General features: G+C 56.5%; 1 protein-coding gene and 1 pseudogene across 2 annotated transcripts in view; one reads left to right on the top strand and one right to left on the bottom strand.

Moving 5' to 3' along the window:
* The window catches only part of NCKAP5L (NCK associated protein 5 like), a 38,821-nt gene that overhangs the window by 6,506 nt on the left and 11,227 nt on the right, over positions 1-21,088 (bottom strand). Inside the window, exons 2-13 of one of the 2 annotated variants that reach the window (XM_054591134.1) lie at positions 14,292-14,353; positions 13,105-13,233; positions 12,295-12,363; positions 12,140-12,178; positions 11,318-11,437; positions 8,357-8,470; positions 4,734-7,366; positions 3,718-3,880; positions 3,410-3,491; positions 2,753-3,061; positions 2,533-2,675; positions 2,054-2,162 (exon numbers count right to left, since the gene is read on the bottom strand). In XM_054591134.1, coding sequence (XP_054447109.1) covers positions 2,054-2,162; positions 2,533-2,675; positions 2,753-3,061; positions 3,410-3,491; positions 3,718-3,880; positions 4,734-7,366; positions 8,357-8,470; positions 11,318-11,437; positions 12,140-12,178; positions 12,295-12,363; positions 13,105-13,227 — 3,904 coding nt within the window. In that variant the 5' untranslated portion in view covers positions 13,228-13,233; positions 14,292-14,353. Of the gene's footprint in view, positions 1-1,313; positions 2,163-2,532; positions 2,676-2,752; positions 3,062-3,409; positions 3,492-3,717; positions 3,881-4,733; positions 7,367-8,356; positions 8,471-11,317; positions 11,438-12,139; positions 12,179-12,294; positions 12,364-13,104; positions 13,234-14,291; positions 14,354-21,088 lie in introns of those variants that run through there. The other variant, XM_054591133.1, reaches the window with a different exon arrangement.
* Positions 15,431-17,072, top strand: LOC129085104 (male-enhanced antigen 1-like; annotated as a pseudogene).

Genomic DNA, 21,088 nt, shown 5'->3' with positions numbered 1-21,088 from the left:
TAAAGAAAACCAAGACATTTGACTTGACCCCCTCCCCCCCCTTGCCTCGATGTCTTCATTTGAGAAATGAGGATGACAGCGCCCCCTCCTGCAGGGTCCTGGTGGAGGTTAGGGATCGGCAGGCTGGCAATATGGTAGGCGTTTATTTTAACGGGGAGTTTTTACTGCTCCCTGGAGCATCAGGGGGGCTGGAGAGACGCTGCTGGAAGGAGGTGCTGATACCCTCCCCACTCCAAGTCTCCCTTGGGCAGGTCAGAGCCCAGGAGTGTCCGCAGTATAACTGAGTTCTAATGTGCCCGGCACTACTTCCTGTCCAGCCCCCCACCGTCGGCTCAGCAAGCCTGTGGTGTCAACACACTACGTGTCTACTATGGGTCCCCCATGTCCACGATGAACTGTCTAGTGCCCCAACCACAAGGCCAGGTGTGTCGAGTGTGCGCGCTGGCCAGGTGGCCTTCAGACTGTGTCACCAGGAGGCAGCCAGTGCAGGCTACGTCAGGTGCGGGTGCTCTTGAGGAGTCATCCTGCCTCTGGCGCCCCAGGTGAGCAGGAGGCTGGCCAAGGTGAGATGAGCTGGTTGCCACCTGGTTCACCTCCATCCAGGTCATTGCCCAGCCCCATGTCTGACCAGAAATCCAAGGGCTAGAGGGTCGTTACCACCCCCGGCTTTCTCATGCCCCGCGGAGAGTCTGAAAACACTCCGCAAGTTTAGACCCCCTGCACAGCCTCATTCCCAGCTGCCCCCTTCCTGCAGTGAGACTTTCAGAGCCAGTGGGACTTCTGGCTGAAATGAGTTAGGAACAGTTATGAATAAGATCCAGGGAAGGCCCAAGGACCGAGGAGAAATTAGAAGGTGGCACCAGTTTGAGACCCAGTTGTGCCTCCCCCTCATGACAACAGAAGGCTGCGGACACTGAGCCCTGCTTACCATCTGGCCCCTGAAGCTCAGAGTTTGCAGGCCCCACCGCATCTGGTATATACAGGGGTTTAAATATGTCCACGGCTACCCTCCCCAAGGGGCAGCCCACCTTCCGCCCTGCCCAAACCCTGGGTCAGGGGAATCTCTCCAAAACAGTCTCCATTCCAGGCCTAAGCAGACGCCCATCCTCCAGTCCTTGGTGACCTTCCAGTTAAGGGCAGCCAGCGACCCTGGTAGGGGCTGCTTCAGAAGGCTGCCTGGGACTGGGTCTCACTCCCAGGTGCCCACAGTCTCCACCCACCTGTCTATCCCTGACTCCTCCTACAGAACAAACCAAGTCGGGGGCACGGAGGGGCCTCCACGTTTTATTAGGGACACCGCAGAAGCAGAGGCTGGAAGCAGAGCAGCCGCATTTATAACAACAGATAAATTAACCGCAGTGTGGGGATGGGGGTGGGGAGAGGGGAGTGGGCCAGGCGCTTTAATATAAAAAAAAACAACAAAAAAGACAGACAAATGGACCCCCAAGACAAGGGGCAGAGAAGGGCAGCACCATCCAGACAGCAGGGAGGACCAGGGCAGATGAGAGAGAAGGCAACTAGACCCCTCACCCCCAAACTCCACCAGCACGGGGCCTCCGGGCTGGCCCCGTGGGGGGCTCGGGCAGGGAGCAGCCAGGTTGGGCGGAGATGGCACAGCTTGTGGGCAGGAAGCCCAGCACCACATGATGGCTCAGCCTGAAGTAGGAGGGAGGGCTGGGACACAGAGGCCTGGAACTCAGTCCCTCAGAGGAAGAGCCTTACTCTGGGTGAGAGGAGGGACCAAAGGTGGGGTCTCTCCCTGAGCTGAGAGTGGTCATCTCCTCCACAGCAGCGGTGGGCGGCGGGGTGTGTCAGGGACCCCCTTCACCTTCTTATCCATCTGCCTCCTTGGTCCCTTGAGGGAGGAGCCCCTTGGGCCCCGAGGGGGCGGGGCCTGAGGAGAGCCGGGCTGGTCTGTGGTCTGAGAGGGGCCGTGGTGCAGCTCCTCAGCCCTGACTCCCGCAGGAGGAGAGCGAGTCGTAGAGCGAGTCGCTGAGAGACTCTGAGGTCTCCAGCCCTGGAGGGCCCCCACTGGCCACTCTGCCTTCCTCACCCATGTCCGATGTGCTGGGAGTGCGGCTACCCCCAAATGCGGGGCCCTGGGGCGTTGTAGGGGCGGGGTGGCCGCGCTCCAGGCTCCGCTTCTGGTCCACAGGCAGGGCCTGGGAAAGGAAGGAAGGGAAGCTTAGGAGGAACCTCCTCTCACCTCCTGGCCCAGCCTGAAAGGCCTTGGGCTCTGCTCTTGGGATGGGGGCTCTGCAGATGGGGCCCACCGAGGCGGAGCGCGCTCAGAGGAAGCAGGCTGGAGGCAGGACTGAACGCAGTCCTTCCACGGTTCTGGGTAGGGAGAGAAACGCTTCCCCTGAGAGGGGTGTAGGAAGGGAGGGAGGTGGGCTGCCCAGAGGGGCATCCAAGGGGCTGTCCGCTCAGTCTTCCTCTGGGACAGGTCTGCATTTCACCTGAGAAACTGGCCTCCCTCCCTTATTCCCTCACCCTCCAGTCCTGTCCCCTTCCCCCTTCGTCCATGCTCACCATGGGGGTCCTGGGCAGCCCCTCCAATTGTCGGGGCGGACACAGGAAAGGGTCGGTGGAGCCACCAGCTGCCCTGGCATTGGGGAAGGTCCAGTTTTTGGCCAGCTGAACAGGAGGGGAAGGTCCTGGGTCTTCACAGGGATCTATGTGGTGACAACAGGAAGGTAGGTGGTGGTGGGTAGAGCCCAGGGGCAGCCCACCCCCCTGTCTGGTCACTCACCGTCAGGACAGGTCTGACGACCCCGGTGGCCTGGGGCAGCAGTGAGCAGCGCGGGGAAGGCAGGCATGCTGGGGTGCCGCCCGCTCACCAGCAGCTCTTCTATGCCTGGCACCTCGCGCTCCAGCGTGTGGGCGCGGCGGGGGACTTTGGTAAGGAGCGGTGGCCGAGCTGGGGGCCCCCCAGGTGGGGGCTCCAGCCGTGGCGGCTTGGTCTTGGGAGGATTCTTGCTGGGGGTGCCACTGCTGCCATGGTCTGGGGGCGGGAAGGTCCCAATGCCACTGTCCAGGGTTCGAGTCAAGGAGCCACAGGCTGGGGGAGGCGAGGGTAAGTCACAAATGTGAGGCTGCAGGCGGCTCACCCACTCTGACTTCTTCCAGGTTCCTGCCCCAGCCCAGGCTCCACCTCGGGTCCGGGTCCTCCAGGCCCAACAGGCTTAGTTGTATCTGCCTACCCTGTCCCACCTCCCCTAGGCCTGGGGAATGGAGAGTGGGTACCCCAAGGGCAGGAAGGGATATACTTCTGTGCAGCCCCAGCGCCCACCTGGTGATCAGCACCAAGATGGCACTCAGGGCCTGGCACCTGCTGCAGTGACAGGAAGGAGTAAAGTAAGCAGCGGGTGAGGAGCTAGTCACACCCTTGGCCCTTGACCCTGCTGACCTGTGAAGTGTGAGGTGGGCACTGGCTCAGCCAGGCTGTCCTCCGAGGGCATCTCTTCCCGCCTCCCTGGCTCACTGCCGGGCTGTGGGAAACAGGAGACCTCTGAGCCCATCCCTCCCCAAACCTCACCTTTAGGTCCCCTAGAGCATGGGTCTGAGAGTGCCCAAGCCCTGCTCGCTCTCAGGAGGCCCTCTCCCCTCCCCAGCTCCCTTTACCACCGCTCTCCCCCACCCCCCAGAAGTACATCCAGCAGCTTCCAGGCCTCAGGGAGGGGAGCCCGCCACCCAGCTCCTGCCTTAAGAACTTACCTTCCCAGGAGGTTTTCCGCAGCTTTGAAGAGGGCCCACCAGGCCATTTCGGGGCCCACAAGCTGGCCAGGCATTCTTGGGGTCAGAGGACACTGGCTGGAAGCCACCATACTCAGGCTTGGGCTCCCTCCAGCTCTTGGGTGGCAGCTCCTTGCCATCCACCCTAGGGGCAGCAGTGCAGAAGTGGTGTGGGCTCATGAGGTACCCCTCACCGCCCATGGGGAAGGGGACATATCCCTGGTGGTTGACCCCAGCAACCCCTTCTGACACTGGAAACAGGCAGAAACCCTAGGGAAAACCCCAGAGGAACAGCAGGGGCAGGGAAGATGGGGGAACACTCCCAAATCTCTCCAAAGTCAAGCCTAGAGACCACTGAGCAATGCTGACAGGTTGACGGCAGACCTGGTCTTAGCCTGCCCCTGCTGAATCTGAGAGCATTTGCTGTCTGAGTCACACCTTACCTAGGGCCCAATTCCCACAGACATTCTGCCTTAACCTGGCCCAGACAGAGCAACCCCAATTTGGGGTGGCCCCTTCTCTAAACCACAGCTTCCACTGCTGGGTCCGTGGCAGGCACCAAAGGGTAAGATGGGAAGGAGACCTCCCGCCTTGTTCTACATCATGGGAAACCCCAGAGTGAGACCTTCATCAGGCCACGGTTAGGGGCTGGCATTCCCGTGACTACTGTGTGCAGGCACTTTGGCAGCCCGCCCCATCTGACACTCAAGACGATCCAGCAAAGTGTGGCCTGTTCTCTCTTCCCAAATGAGAAGCTGGGTCTCAGCAAGTGTGATGTCAGAGAGCCAGAGGGGCGCGGAGCCGGGACACAGACCCCCTCATCTCTCCTTAGTCTGACCACTAATCCCCAGGTACTTTGGTGGCATTTTGCTTGGACTCTGACACCCTTTGACCTCTGTGAAGCCCAAGTTCCCAGGTCAGACAGTCCCAGCAGTCTCTGGGGTGCCCATGGAGGGACAAGTGTCCCAATCACCTGCCAACTGGTCCCAGGCCCTCACCTGTTGAGCAGCTGCTGCATGAAGGTGTCTGCGCCCTGGTACATGCCAGCCAGCTGGCCTTGGACCTGCCCCAGCCCTGCGCTGGGCCCTGGTGCTGGTCCCCCAGGCCGTGGCCTGGCCCTGCTGCTCAAGTAGGCCTTCTCCTCCTCCAGTGCCCGGCGCAAATCTTCTGCCTTAGCCATCAGCTTGGAGATGTTGAGGCTCTCTGCCTCCAGCTTCCGGGATTCCACCTTGACCTCCTTCCGGAGTGGGGAGCTCCCACTGGCCCCTTCCTTGCTCTTGGTGGCTTCTGTGCGGCGGTTCAGTGCGGGCAGCTTGCTCTTCTTAAGGCCAAACCAGCTGGCGATACTGCTGGTGTTACGGTGCTTGGCCTCAGTGCCCGGTGCCCGCTCCTGGCCCTGGAGCCGCAGCACATTCTCCTCGATGCCCTTCATCACCTTCTCCTCAATGGCCGAGTGTGGGGCACGCCGCTCAGGGCCCGGGCTGGGGTCAGCGGGGCCAGGTACTGTGGGTGTGGGCTGGGCCGTGGGGCTACCGCAGTCTGTCCAAGGAGGGCCCCTCCCCTTGTCAGGCTTGGGGTGCTCCTTGGTGGCTGGCGGGGCCACAGGTCGGGGCACCACCTTGGTAGGTGACTTGGAAGGTAGCTTTGTCGGGCTGCCATGGGGGCTCTTATTGGGCTTGCCCAGGCTGGGGGCTGAGGTTGGCACTTTGGCAGGGGTACGGGGTACCTGGGGGCATAGGGCCCCTGCCAGCCGGCTCTTGGCCAGCTCCACTTTGGTGAGGCAGCTCCTTGGTGAGACAGGCTCCAGGTCCACCCGGGCCCCCATGGAGTGGGAGGAGTAGACTCGGGCCCCGGGGTCCCCCAGGAGCCCAGGTTCCTGCTGCTTCAGGCTGTTTGTGCCCAAGGCCACTGTCCCCTGCTGGGCCCCCTTGGCTTCTGGCTGCTCAGGGGGCCGGGGGGTGGAGAGTGCCATGTCTCCAGTGCTCTCCCTTGACCTCCCTGCTCCCCGAGCCTTCTCAGTGCCAGGCCTGGCTGGCACCCCGTTCTTCTCTGGGCCCTGGGGCCCCTCGGGGCCAGTCTTCAGTTTCCCCAAGGCTGCCAGTCTGTCCCGCAGAGGCGTGTGGCCAGAATCTCCAGGTCGCCGCCCTGCCCCCTGGCTAGGCTTCTTGGCTGAGCTGCCCGGGGTCCTGCGGCCTGGATGGGGGGACTCCAAGCCTATCTTGTCCAAGCTTTTCTCCTGGGGGCTTCCATAGGGGCAGGATTCTGGGAGGCAAGGGCTAGGGGGGGCCCCGGGGCTTCTGAGGACCTCGGGGGCCCGTTGCACCTCCAGAGTTAGTTGTGGGTAGGTGGGCGCCTGCAATGGGGATGGAGGTGGCTCTGGAGAAGGCCCTCTAAAGGTGCTCCGGGAAAGGTCGAGGATATTCTCGTAGCAGGGAGAGACCACTGATCCAGGGGACAGCGTGGTGGACAAGGCCGGCTGGGGAGGTCGGAGCTGCACAGAGTCCGGGGTTGTGGAGCAGGGTGAAGGGCTGGTGGGCAGGCCCTGAGCCCCTTCTGGGGACAGCTCTCCTCCACCCAGGCCCTTTCGGGCCAGCAGCGGGGAGGGGCTGCCATCGGAGCCACTGTTCCGGCAGGGGATTCGGGAGTTCCGGGGAAACTGAGGGCTGAGCTGGGGGCCTCCTGGGCTGGGGATCTTCTCCGAGGCTGGAGGCAGCTTTAAGAACTTGAGACCTCTGGCTGGAGAGGGCAGAAGGGGTCCCTGGGCTTCCCCAGGAGAAGGGGGGCCAATTTGGAGCTTGCTTTTCACCTGAGATGAGGAGTGGGGGTGACCAGGTCGCGAGCCCAGGGGGGCACCCCCTGTATCAATGAACATGCTGAGGAAGGGGCGGGGCTCCTGGCCCTCTGAGGTAGCACCAAAGCCTGGCCTGTGAGCCTCTGGGATACCCCCACCCCAAGCTGACTTGGGGAGGCCTTTGAACTTGGTCAGCTGTGGAGGCCCCTGGTCTGGGGAGGATGGCTGCCCGGGTCCTGGGTGGTCCCCATGGAGTGGACCTGCAGCTCCGGCCAGGAAGGCCTGTAGGTAAGACTCTGTGTCCTCAAGGAGCTGACCCAGGTTCAACTGTTTGCGGGCCAGGGCCCCGAGCAGGGTGTCGGGGCTGGGTGCCTCATTGGGGTCACCTGCCTCGTCAGAAGAGGAGGAGGAGCTGCTGCCTGGGGCACAGGGTGGGCCAGAGATAGCACCTTGGGCCTGGGGGGAGCCTCTACTAGGGCCCCAGGGCCGCCCAGCACCCTCTTCCTCCCCAGGGTTCCCCAAGAGGCGCTCCCAGTGTAGCAGGCCTCCTAGGCTACCCGGGCCTAGTAGCAGGTAGGGGGCCCAGGGTGAGGGTTCAGGCTGGGGTGGGCCACACAGCTCGCCATTGATGGGCTCTGGGGAGCCAGGACCCTCGCTTGGAGGTTGCCAGGGGGTAGCAGGTGAGCAGAGAAGCAAGGGGTCAGTCTCCTCCAGGGCTCTCAGCACCTCCAGGATCTGGGCTTTCTTTCGAAGGAATGGGGATAAGGCATCCAGCGCTGGGGGTGGGGCGGCTGGGGGTCCTGGGCCTCCTCCCGGCCGCAGCTGCTGCTCCCAGCACACCTTGGGGGAGAAAGGCATGAGGAGGGGACCACATGCAGACCCAGGACCTAAGCTGCACATGACTGAGTGTGTCGGGAACAGAGCTGGCCTGATTTCCCCTGCAGCCCCAAAAGGAATTAGCTCCTGGGATACGATGGCTCATCTTCCTTAAGGGTCACTGAGACCTGGTTAGTCCAGCTATTTTTCCTGGCCTGACTGGGGTCGGGCGGGCACCCTGCCTCCCTTCCTGGTTATCCCAGACCCGCTTCTCCGCCACTTCCCACTGCTGTCGGGTTGGCAGGGCTGACCATCTACAACCCCGACGGCTATGCTTGCCCCAGGAAAGGGAGGCCTGTCCATTTTTCAGGCTCTGGAAAGAACACAGAGACTCAAGAAGGGGATGTGATGTGGCCAAGTCCTAAGTCAGCCCCTACAGGCAAGCCCAGGCCTTGTTAGGTCAGATGCAGCTGCTGACCTGATCTCCATGGAGAAGGGGATTGGGAATGACTATTGCAAGCCCTTCCTGGCTTCTGCCTGACCTCTTCTCGCACCCAATCCAGGGTAACCTAGTGGTTAACTCCATGGGCTCTGGAGTCAGACTGCAGGTTCAAGGACCAGGTCTACTACATAACTAGTTATATAGCCTTTGGCAAGTTATTGAATCTCTAAGCTTCACTGTATCATCTATAAAATGTATGGTAATTATGTTTAACCTCATAAAAACAAGATAGATGAGATCCAGGTGTTCAGCACAGTGCCTGGCACAGAGGAAGCTATGACCCTTACTGTAGTATGAACACATTTGCTTGCGAGGCCGGTGTTTGGGGGTGGGATCTGTTTTTTCTTGGTATAAGGTGACAACTGAGGGCTCATACCCAGCCTGGACAAGAATCTGTGCCCTGGGACGCAGCCCTTCCCCTGGGACTCAGAGATAAATTAGGAAACAGCAATGGACGTACTGACAAGCCCATAGCCAGTGGAGCCATAGACCACTACGCCCAGCACTCCTACCTCTCTCTGCCCAGCACAGCGCCCCAGAGGCAGCGAGGTGGCCAGCCCTTCAGCAGAGCTCAGAGACGGGGCGGCTGATGGCTCAGATGGCGGCTGGAGTGGGGCAAGTGGGATCTGTAGGGAGAGGCAGAGTTAGCACTGATGCTCTGTCCCCGGTCCCTGCTCCCTCATGAATCGGGCTTTCCCATCCCGGGGCAGGGACATCGCCTGGCCCAAGGAACGCTTCCACCACTGTCCCCACCGCCTGGTCAGCGGAGCGTTAGGAGACCAAGGCACAGGCAGACTGAAGAAGTGCATGCCCAGGTGGCGGGAAGGTGAGACTGGTCCGGGAGCTTCAGAGAAAGAAGGGGGCTCCCAGGCCCAATGGCAGCAGCTGCTCCAGGACCGCTCTGCTTTTCTCTGGGCCTCTTAGCGATTATGGGGAGGGTCCGCAGAGAGACCCCTTCCTGTTCTGACTACCTGTGCCCTCGGCATCATAGGCTGAGACTAAGGGAAGAGGCACTTATGACTGGGTCCCAGAAAAGAGATAGTGGTAGAAGTTATCACTTCTGTCTCTCCTAACTGGTCTCAAGTAAAACTTGCACTCTAAGGATTACAAAAGTAGTGTTTAATCATAGGTCACTTCTCTCTCAGTCCCTGAGAATGTCACTTCCTTCACTTAAGCGTCTCAACTAGATGCTAGTCACCTTTAACTGTTTCCTGTCTCTCATTCTCCATAGGTTTTAAATCCCGCCTCTGCAGCGTCTCCCTGCCTCCCCTCTGGCCACCTGCAGCTGCTCCCTCAGCCCTGGTCCTCACACCTCTGGCTGGACGCTGCCCAGCATTTCTGTCTCTCCGACACGGGCGGCCTTTCAATCTCCGATGTACAAGGCAGCCTAAAGCATCTTTGAATTTTTTTTTCTAAAGCATCTTTGTGCTCAAAGCCTCCTATGCTCGCCCACTGAAGACAAGTCTGAACTCCTCTGTCGGCATTCCAGGCCTGGCCTGCCTGCGCTTCTCTGACGCGTCTCCAGCTTTGTCTCACTCAAAGCTCCTTCACACACCCTTTGTTCCAGCCCCGCAGAATAGCTTGGTGCTCCCTAGCCTTCCCTGCTCTGTTCCTTCCACAGGGCATCCCTTTTCTCTAACCCCTACTTCATTCTTTTTAAATCTCCCATCCATCAAGGCCCAGGTTCAACGTCACCTTATTAAAGGAGCCCCCCCCAGTCTGTCTCTGATGGCGTCTCTCCCCTCTGGCTCTTGGACAGCAGAGCTTTGTACTGCTGCTGACTGCAGACCTGCCCTAGCTTCCTGCCTTAGCTTCCGCAGTCCGAGCCTTCAGGGGTTCTGTTCGCCCGCACAGGCCACGGCCCTGTCCAGCTCCATATGTGTTGGCAAAGGCACTGCTCACAGTATGAGCTTAATTAGCATTTCATCAATGGAGCTTTCTTCTAGCAAAGCACAACTTGGGAATAACATTAATAATGATAAATAGCTGCCGAATATTGACTGTCTACTATAGGCCAAGCTCTACACATCATCTCATTTAATCCTCATGACAGCCTACAATATAGGTATTCTTATCCCCATCTATAAGGAAAAACCGTGGTTTGTAGGGTTATATAATTTGCCCAAGGTCACACAGCTAAGAATTAGCTAAGTTAGGGATCCAACCCAAGTTTATCTGAGGCCAAGGTTCATGTTCTTTCCATTACGTCATGTTACCCTGGGGAAAGATAAATCTACTGCCCCAAACTCCCATATTCATTTAAAAATCTCAAATTCAAATCCTAGCATTCATTTCAGTAAAAAAGAAATGACTTAAAGATGATCTACACCTCTTTTTCCACCGGTTACTGAGAAGGGTACAGACAGGGCGAGATCAGCCAGGGCAGGGTGAACCCGGTAGCAGGGCAGGGCCCAGGGCAGGGGCGCTGCACGGTCACTGTTGCTGATTCACCCGGCTCCACACAGCCCGGCACACAGGGGCTCCAGAAAGGGCCAGGCTTCCCAGGGAGCTGAGGGCATCCTGTTCAGGGTCTGGAAGCCAAGAGCTGACACACAGACAAACACACCTTCTTGTCTTGTCAAGGTCAGAGGTGGGGCGAGGGGTGCGCTGTCTGACTTCAGAACCTGCTGTTCACCTCGGGTACCTGGAGCTGCTCTTGATCCTCCCACCCTCACGTCTCACCCCATCCTTGAGGCTTCCTGACAGAGTGACCCCAAACGACATCTTAACGGAGCCCACGATTCCCTTCCAGTAGGCTGCTGCTTCTCCCAGGTGAGGCAGGTGTCGGGACTGGAAGCAGGGGTCAGGGTCTGCGGCCATGCCTGAGTCAGTGGGTGAGCACACAGGGTGAGGTGAAACTGGGTTTACAGTTGTTTGTATGGAAAAAGTATCATTGGTAATGAATAGTAATACAAGAATAAACTCTTTGTTTTGCCTACTCACAACTGTAAACCTACTCTTGCCCCACCCTGTATGCAATGTGCGTACACAGAGAATTATCCGGTCAAGTGCCTTCCCTGGCCTCTCTGTGACACTGAGCACTGGGTGCCTCCCACCCAGTCCCACCCTTGCCCCTGGCCAAGAGGAGGCAATGCAGTGGCCAAAGGGGCCCCTTGGGCGTGTGAAATAATTAGTACATTTTTAGCCTCCACCCATCTTCCCACACAGGGTGAGAGCGAGTAAGAACCTTCTCTGTCAACAAGGGACCCCCTCCAGCTGGGATACGAGCACCTGCAAGGTGGGGGACAGCCTGGCTGGAGGGGGCTTGGGGTTTTCACCCCATCTAAGGCTCAGATCCATCAGGCTAGGCAGGCCTTCCCTGAGTGGGCTGCTTCCCTGGGGTGCGAAGGGCACACAGCCAGCTTCTGTAGGTGTTTGGGGAAAGAGTGGGGAGAAAGAGGGTGGTGATAATGATGGGGCTGGGGGAGGCAGGAAACAGATGCGATGAGAGAAGGAGAACGGCTCATGCCTACCTGAGGGAGGGAGCCTGTTGTGAGCTGGAGTTTCTGCTGAAACAGGGCGCTGAGCATCTGGTTCTGCCGTTCCAGGTCGAACACCCTCTTCTTCAGCTTGATGCACTCCTCCCGAAGGTCCTGCCGTGGCCCAGAGGAGGCGAGGAAAAGGAGACGAAGGCAGGGAGGGGTGGAGCGATGTGAGCACAGTCCCTTTAATCAGAGCAGCGGGCACTCCTCCCGGGCATGCCCTCCCCCTGCAACCTCCTCCTGTGAGGGAGCTGAGTCTGCCTAAGTCTGTAGCTGTCCAGTCTCCAGGGGATGGTGAATTCTCTAAAGTTAACCACCCCTGGTGGGAGGTAAATCCCATTCCCATTGGTACCTTCCCCAATCCTGGAGCCAACCCCTTGCCTCTTAGAAAACACACATCAGAGAAGGGTCTAAACAAGGAAGGGGAAGACCTAGGGGTCAGAGTGGACCCTAAGTCAAGAGGTTAGTCACAGTACTTGAGTAAATATTTACATGCCAACTTATGCTCACAACATCAACATTGCCTTTCAGCACCATTACAACCTGGAGAAACCAGCTGGGCCAGGGTAAGGGAAGGATTCATCCCAAATCAAAGGTACCATAACTCAGAGATCTGGCCTTACCTATCCCACCCCTGCCTCCAGGTGGAAAAGAAGCAGGAGGGTGGGGCGGGTACCAGTGGGTCAATAGCTTCTATCAAAAGCTTAGCTGAGCAGGCTCAGGGGGTCCCAGGAGGGACCTCCCCTGTGGTGGCCAGGGCCTCTCCCAAGGAGGCTGGGCTCGGGAGTGAAAATGTCTCCCATGGCCACTTACCTTTTGGTTCAGCAGTGCCTGTACCACATGGTTGGCAACCTGTGGACAGAAAGCCCCAAGGCAGAGCAGTCAGCCGACCCAGCCTCTGTGCGGAGGAGAAGAGCTGTGCTTCCCCAGCCCTCCTCAGCATCAGCCCCACTGCAGACCCCACGCACCTCGTCCAGACAGCGCTCATAGGTCTCCCGCTGGTTTTCGTTGGCCTGGGCAAGTGCCGAGTTCTCTGCCTGTAAGGTGGAGGGAGAGGAGGGCAAAAGGAAGCTATGGGATCATTCTCCCCGCCGGGGAAATTCCTTTGTCGGGGGAAGAGGACGCAAGGAGTCTACTAATTACACCCCTGCCCAGCTCTTGGTTCTGGGTGGATTCTGCCATGGGGAGGCTATAGGGTCAAGGGCAATAAAAAAGCAGAGCTGAGATGCCTGGTTTTCTGTGAACTTCAACCTCAGTCAGTGAGGCTGGAGGGGCTGAGGAGACTCAGCAGCCAGGAGGACCTAAGGCGGGAGGTGCCAAGAGTAACCCTTATTTCCCTGAGGACAGGGCAGAGGAGACTGGAGGGAGGAGGGCAGGGTCCTAAGAATGTGATGAAGGGCTTTAGTTTAAGAATCCATGTCCTTGTCCCTTAACTCCCGAGGGCCAGGTCATCTAAACTCTTCTTCCTATGGCCTCCGTGACCACCGCTTTCCTAGAGCCAGTAGAGGCATGAAAGTGGGGGAGAAGAGGGGTAAAGAACGGAGACATTCAGGGGGTATGACAGCCCTGCGCTGTGCACGCCTCTGGTCCCTGAGCTGGCTCCTCGCCTGGAGAGCTAACAGCAAGGAGCGGGCTTCTCAGAGGAGCTCTGCTAAGAAATGTTCATCGCTGCTCCAGCCTGGCAAAGGGGGCTGAGAGGAAGGTCCAGCACACCTAACACCCACACTCAGCTCATGGGAAAGGGCGGCCCGATGCCCCCACCCTGCCCCGTGTCTCACCTCCAGCTCCCGCAATCGGTGCAGGAGCTCCTGGCAGGTGCCCGGCTCCATGCTGCCGCCACCGCACTCTCCTGGCCTCGGGTTTTCAGGACTCCCAGCCGGCTGGTCCATGGCCTCTGACATCAGGCCCTGGGAACAAGTGAGAGAAGGCCAGGCAGGCTACCCCAGGGCCCAGGGAGGAGGTGAGCGGGGGAGGAGGACACAGATGAAACTTGTCAGTATTCTTGGAGTTTAGCTCTGGGTGACTGATGTGCCAGGGACACTGTAACAACTCAGGGTCAGGTTAAGTCTCTTCTGGTCATGGGACAAAGACATTCTTCCCATCTTAAGAACATAAACCGTTGTTTTATAAACCCCGATAAGCGCACTCGCCCTCCCACAGGTCGCACAGACACCGGCCAGGAGCTGAGAAGCCAGGATTTGCCACTGAGACTGGCCTCCAACTGGCACACTGTACCCTCCTGGGGACATGGGGAGGCGGCCTGCATGCCTCCAGAGATCCCTGATCCCATTATTCCCAGCGGACCAGCCTCTTGGTACGCGCTGGTCTTCTCTGGCGGTCTTGACCCTTTACCCGCCTCTCCATTTGACCAGCTCCTACTCATTCTTCGGGGCTTCCAATCCAAGTCCAGTCGGGTTCTCTAACTCTCCCCCCGACTGTCAATTCCATGAGGGCAGGGACATGGTATTCACTTCACTGCCCAGGCTGACACTTCCTGGTGTGATACCTCGCGTGTCTGTCACTGCCTGAACACAACACAGCCAGGCGTCTGACCTGCACTGTGGGTGTGATCCCCCCCACCCCACCATCATGTTGCCATGGTTACTGACTGTACCGACTACGCTTCATCTTCCATTTCAGTTTCAATTTCTCTGCCAGAGGAAAGTGCTCATTTCCTTCTGCAAAATACTGTGGAAATTTCCAATAGATGGGAAACCCTTCCTAATGTAAAAGGGTGGAGGCCCCGATCTGCAATTGACTACTTGCCTTCCCGCCTCGCTGAAGCCCCGACAAAAGGAGCTCAGCACTTTTGGACCAAGGAAGAGAAGGCCTCAGCAGCTCATCCCAGGCATCTGAATACTCCCTCCTCTTGTCCTCTGCGGCGGGGCTCAGGGGCACCTCTCCCACCCCAGCTTTCCTCCTCCAGTCCCCACCACCAGCACGCACAGGCCGCAGAGCCCCTCACCTGTCTCTGCCCCCTCAGCCAGGCTGGCACACTCACTCTAACGGCCAGAATGGTCACCTTGCCTGTGGAGGAACAGAAGGAGATGATGTCAGCCACGCATTCCACAAGCACGTATGCCATTTTGCTGTGTGCCAGCCACCAGGCCACTGGGATGGACGAGCCAATGAAAGCCCCGCTTTTAGGAACTCCCATTCTATTAGGGGAGGCAGATAATACACTGATAAACCAAGGATCATATGCGGGGTCCTGAAAAGGCACTGGGAGGTGACAGTTAAACAGAGACCTGAATGAAGTCCAGATGAAATCCTGAGGTGGGAAAAACATTCTGGAGAGAGGAAGAGCCAGTGCAAAGGTCCCAGCTCTCAGCCAGGAATCACTCAGATACCAGGTAGAAGTGAACAGCAATACATAGTGCTTGATAGCCGTTCCGCAACCTTAATCTTCTTTAATCCTCATCACCACAAAGGGAGTTAAAGGCTACTTTCAACACCTGCATGTGAGATGAGGAAACCCAAGGAACAGTGGGTTGGTTACACTTGCATACGCTGAGTGTATCCTGTGTCTTGGCACTTTCTCATGCACCATCCCATTTGATTTTCCTACCGGCCTTGGCAGGGGAGCGCCAGCCTGGGGAGGAAGCAAGCTCCAGGGGCAAGAGATGGGGCCCAAATCACGTGGCTGGGTCACCCAGCACATTGGCCAGATCAGGATTTTGCCCACCCGTGACGTGGCCTCTCTGTACACAAGTTGTACTGTAAGCTCCATATTCAGTGAGCTCTGTGCAGTCCCAGGGCTCCCGGAACATTGGAATTAAACAGATCTGGGTTAGAATCCTGACTCTGCAAGATCTGTTTCCTCACTTTTATGATGGGGATAAAAATACTATGCAGAGCCCAGCCCTATGCTGGGCCGGTGGCTCAGCATCATCCTCATCCTGTAACTAAAAGGTTTTAGGTTCAATCCCTGGTAGGGGCACCTATGGGAGGCAACCGATTGTTTCTCTCTTATAGCAATGTTTCTTTTTTCTCTCCCCCCCCCCCCACAAAATCAATAAACATATCAGGTGAGGATTAAAAAAAAAATACTATGCAGAAAGGGTTGTTGGGGGATGAAATGAGATAATGTATAGAGTATCACGCATGAACTTAGTGAATGGAGGCTTTTCATATGATCACATCCTGACGCAGGCACAGCGCAAAGCCCTGCTGCGGGACCTGCTGCCACATTCCCCCACTTCTGGTCTCTTCACAGGTAGGCAGACCCTGAGTCACAGGCTGTTCACCCTGGGGTGCCCACTTAGGGGCCCCTGAAGATCTGAGGGTGCCGCCCAATCCGCCCTGTCCTCTGGGGACTCCCCCACTCTGACCCTCTTCCTGCCGGCCCAGCTTTCACTCTTCTCTGCCTGATGCCCTAGAAAGAGGGAGACCATGCCTTCCTGAGCCAGAGGATAAGTGTGTGTACAACAGTGTGGCAGGGGGGGCTCCTGAAAACCAAAGAAAAGGAAAAAATCTGTGTAATATTTATTTTTAACACTCTACTACAATCTAAAGTGCTTTGTTATTTTAACATTATAAAGATGTATTTAGTATAACGTCATTTGCTTACAACATTATCATGTTTGATATATTTAGAAACAGGCCTTGAAAAGAACGAAAAAAAGAAATTCAGGACACATCCTCCTTCCCACAGACACAAACAAGGGTTAAAACCAAAAAAGGGCCCAGGCTGGTGTGGCTCAGTGGATTGAGCGCCAGCCTGTGAGCCTAAAGGACGCTGATTTGATTCCTAGTCAGGGCACAGGCCTGGGTTTCGGGCCAGGTTTCCAGTTGCGGGCGTGCAAGAAGCAACCAGTTGAGGTTTCTCTTGCATATGATGTTTCTCTCCCTCTCTCTTTCTCCCTCCCCTCCCCTCTCTCTAAAAAGAAATAAATAAAACCTTAACAAAAAAAACAAAGGCCTTGGGTTATCTCCACCATTGGGCCAGTTCCACCGCTCCCCGCCCCACAACACTCATCTCAGCGCCTTCGCCGACTGGCTGGGGTTGGCGGCTCCCCTACTGCAGGAGAGGAGGCCTGCCCCCACTCATCGCTAGCTTCCCCTCAGCCCCCTCCCCGTTTGCTTCCCCAGCAGACACTCCCAGGGAACAGACAGGTTGGGGCAGGGCGGAAACGCCGGGGAGTGTGAGAACGAAGTCGGGCGGGTGGAGGACAGCAGTGGGGTGGACAGGGCAGCGGCCAGGGGCCAGGGAAGGGTAAAGCTAGAACTGTGGACACCCAAGTCTTACGTTCTTCACACAACAAAAACCAAACTAAAGGGGAAGGTGGTTTAGGAGAGTAACACTTCCTTAAAAAAAAAATGTGTATATATATACAGGGTTCAGCCTCAGGCTCCGAGCAGCTCCCGGCCTGAGCAGCAGTAGTACTCGGGGGAGACACCAGGGGCCCTGAATGTATCTCCCCCAATCAGACTGAGAAACCAGGGCCCTACAGAAGGCACCGGGGGTTGGAGCAGTGCGGAGCCTGAGGAATGGCAGGAGGAAATGGATACAGGCCTAGCTGGCTGCTGCTGCTGCCAGCCCCTGAACCAAGATCCCGAACCAGGGGAGGTGGAGCTGGCACCAGAGGAGGATGGAGAAGTCACAGTTGCAGACTTTCAGGATCAGATCCAGGCCCTGGGGCTTCACTGGTCAGGCGTTCCTGCCTGGGCTCAGGAGGTATCAGATGTCCAGTGGGAAGACGTGGTATAGAAAGCTCTCCAAGCCCAGCAGGCATGCCCTGCTTAGAAGTGACCATCTTGAGAGCTGCTTTATCTCCCTGGATTCCAGACTGGAACCAGCACAGGACTGAACACATCCCTGGCTGGAATGCCCATCTCCATCCTTCCCATCGCCCTTCTCTGGGACCCACTTTATTCAGTTCTGTACATGTAGGGTCATCGGCCCAAGCCCAGTCCTCCTTAGCATGCATCACTCTGGAGAATACAGCGCCCTATCTACACAGCCAATAAACCAACAAATAAGCAAAGTGAGCACCCAGTATAGACTCAAGGCCCCAAATGTGAGGACTGGCTGTGGGTTACGTACATGTGGTTTTATGCGTGTCAAGGAGTGTGGGGACCCAACACACCCCACAGAGCCAACCTGCCACCCTCCAATCTAAGCCCGTGTGGGTCTCAGGGCAGGGAGGCTTGAGTACCACTGTGACCTGGGAGATACCCTCCAAGTAATAAGCCACCCAAGAGCAAGAACTCTGCAACGTGCATCTCCGGTTCCCTGTCTGAGACTAGGAGAGGTCTCGAAAACGTAGACTGCAGGCAGGCTGTGACTCAGCCTCACTCTGGGGCAGTCGTCTGCTGCCCTTGGTCAAGGTGGTCTGGCCCACTCAGGCTAAGGGCCCTTCTCTGTGTCTGCAGGGCCATAAGGCAGGAAGCTTTTGGCCGGGGTTGTTAAGAGTCACAGGGAAGAGGCCTGCCCTTGAACTTGGTGGTGGGGAGGGGCTCACGCTATGAGTCAGACCAGAATTTGAGTTCAAGATTTCTATGGTGTTAGGAAAACTTCCTGTATCTTTATACTCCTCTGGGGAATATTAAGATCCAGAGAGATACTACCACCTCTGGCTCCCAATCAGCCTAATTAGGCCCTTCAGAGTCTGGGTTTTCAGAGTAAATCTCATGGGAAAAAAAACCAACCGAGGTTAATTCCCCAGTGGCTGCCCCTGCTGAGTGTCACTGGGGGCCCCTTGGCCCAGGGGCCGAGCACCCTTCCCCTTCTCCCAAGCCCACAGCTACTCACGGCTTGTGTCCATCCTGACCTGCGGCCAGGGGAATCCCCCAGCCTGGGTTTTTCAGGATGGTCCCGGTACAAACACTCCTCCAGTCCCAGAACACATCTTGGATGTGGGGAGTTGGGTCTGCACTTGGATGAGTCCAGCCGGGCTGGGCAGAGATGAAGCTGTGGTGGTGGAAGCTCTGACTTGAACTGGCGGCTTCTCCCGCCAGAACTGCCAACCAATGGGCAGTGCTGCCTCCCACAAAGGCCTGATTCAGAGGGAGATGACCTCAGTGCGGAGAGGAGGGAGGCAGAGGAAAAGCGCCTCTCGGGCCAGTCCTTGGGGGGTGAGGGCAGTTTGCAAAGAGCCAGGGACAGGGAAGGGGGAAGAGCTGCTTGTGTGGGGGGTGCGGGGGGTGCGGGGGGGGGGAATCATCCCTGGCCTGGGGATGTGGCCGGTTCAGCCCAACTGCAGAGTGAATCTAGGTGACCCACTATCTCTTCAGCCTAGTCAGTCATGGCCCTACTACCCACTGCCCCCTTTTATTTATTTATTTATTTATTTATTTTTAGAGAGAGGGGAAGGGAGGGAGAAGGAGAGGGAGAGAAGCATCGATGTGTGATAGAAACATCAATCAGTTGCACAATCCCCCTCCACCTGGGGACCTGGTCCACAACCCAGGCATGTGCCCTGACCTGGAATCAAACCTGCAGTCCTTTAGTTTGCAGGCCAGCACTCAATCCACTGAGTCACACCAGCCACTGCCCCTTTAAAGCCAGGAGGGGACAGGGGCTCCCAGGGCTGCAAAAGAGATCTATCTTGGCCTTTCAGGCAGCCAGATCAAAGGAGTCAGGTCTGCAGCTCCCCCTCCCTCCCCGGCCAGGGCACAGGCTGAACTCCAGTCCAGGCCTGGGAGGAAGGGGCCAGAGAAGTGGCAGCAAGCCCGTCCGCCATGCTCCCTAAGCTGGGCCCTTCGCCAAGGCCTTGGGGCCCTGATGAGCCCCTCACTCACCAGCTGTTCCCCCCAGAGTCCTCTAGGGAGAGAAGCCAGGGACAGGAGGTGGGGGAGGGGTGGGCAGCTGCAGGGAGGCAGAGACGGAGAAGCTCCCTTTAATAACAGAATCATCCATAACACCAACGGTTTCCCCCTCTGCTCCCCCCACCCCCCAGCTGCTTTCTGGAATCCCTGTCACACCCAAGAGTCCTCTTGTAAACAGCAACTTCTACACCCACAGCAAACACTCCTTCCCAGCCAGGGTCAGCCCTGGGCTGCCTTGGGGTGTGGGGAGGGATATAAGGACAGAGGCCTGAACATGCACCTTCGTCTCTAGCCCAAAGCATCTTTTAACCCTAAGAATTCTAACGGGTCTCTTCCCCTCTCAGGGAAAGAGGAAAGATGAGAATTTCCTTCCCTCCTCCTGACAACTGGTCCTAAGACACAATAGCCTTTCTGAGGGGCACTTGTCCATGGGGAAGGGGCCCCCTGAATTCCCCCTCTAACTTCCTCTTCACAGCCACTCCAAAAACCTCCACACTATGATGTGGGTTCTTTGAACTGACAGTGGGATCAGTCACCTGCCCTTCAAGGCAGGGCATGAGGAAGGGCAGCCGTGCGAGGAGCCCGAGGGCTTATCTTGCCTCCCCAGAATGCTTCGTGCTCCCTGTCCAGAGCGTAAGCCAACAACAGAAAAGCAGCTGCTAGGGGTGGGGAGAGGGAAGGGGCTCTGACACAGACACAATGGGTTTATTTATAGGGCCACATGCCAGGGGCTCTGCAGCCAAGAAGCCTAAAGCCCAGGGGGCCCGTCCTAGCCCAGCCAAGGGCACTGGAAAAAGCCTGAGACCAGAAGGCAGAAGATTTAGAGTCTAGTCCCAACACTGCAATTTACTTGCTGTGTGACTTGAGGCAAATCACACAGTTACTCAGGGACAAGTTCCTTCATGTCAAGTGGAGGTTTTTCTAGAACAGTGGTTCTTAAAGTGTGGTCCAGGGACCCTGAAGCCACAGGGTCAAAATTATTTTCATAATATGACTAAGACATTACTTGCCTTTTTTATTCTTTCTCATGTAAGTATGTAGTAGCATTTTCCAGAGACTATATGATATGTGGTATCACAAGACTGAATAAAGAAGTAGGTATTGAGAATCCAGCTGTCTTCTATTAAGTCAGATATGACAGATTTGCAAAAATGAAGAACAATGCCATTCTTTTTACTATTTATTTTTGTTTTAGAAATTATATAATTATTTTTCATAAAATGTTAATTTTTAGCAGTGTAGAGCAGTGAATTCTAGCTGGTGTGCTGCAAGAATTTTTAAAATATGTAATACCTGACTGTTTCATCAGGAGCACTGACCTTTTCCCTTAGTTTGCCAAATAAAAAATGCCAACAGCCAACACAACAATAGCTGTCTGGTGTGAAAGAATCAAAAGTATACCTATTTTTTGTTAGATCAGCAAAAGTATATATTTTTTGGTGTGCCGCAAGAATTTTAGTAATTAGCTTACGAGGGCCATGAGATGAAAAAGGTTGAACATCGTTGTGGCAGAGGGGTCCTCAGGTCAAACAGTTTGAGAATCGCTTTTCTAGAACAGTACTGTCCAGTAGAATTTTTTGTGATGATGGAAATGTTTGTTCTGTGCTATTCACTATAGTAGCCACTAATCATACGTGGCTACTGAACACTTGAAATGTGGCTAGTCCAACTGAGGAACTGAACGTTAAATTTTGATAACCACATGCAGTCAGTGTACTGTGCACAACTGTGCTAACAGTGCAGTTCTAGAAGACCTTGGAATCTGGAAGATTCTTGACTTTAGCATTCTAGATCAATGCTTCTTTCCATAGACTCTAGAGGCTGAGGGTAGGAAGGGACAGGACTTGACAGGCACGCCTGTCCCCAGGCTTTTACTCCCACTATTTCTCACTTTTTCCTCATCAAAGGAAAGCCATCTCAGCCAGATGGTCAGTCCTGCCGAGGCTTCCTGTTAGATGCTCTCATTCTCTGACATGACTGCTTCACAAAGTC

Source organism: Pteronotus mesoamericanus, unplaced genomic scaffold, assembly GCF_021234165.1.
Source record: "Pteronotus mesoamericanus isolate MK-2021 breed Mesoamerican mustached bat unplaced genomic scaffold, CSHL_Meso_final scaffold_21, whole genome shotgun sequence".
In the NCBI taxonomy this organism is placed as follows: Eukaryota; Metazoa; Chordata; class Mammalia; order Chiroptera; family Mormoopidae; genus Pteronotus; species Pteronotus mesoamericanus.
Note: the sequence above shows the minus strand (reverse complement) of the source record. Positions and strands in the feature narration are given on the sequence as shown.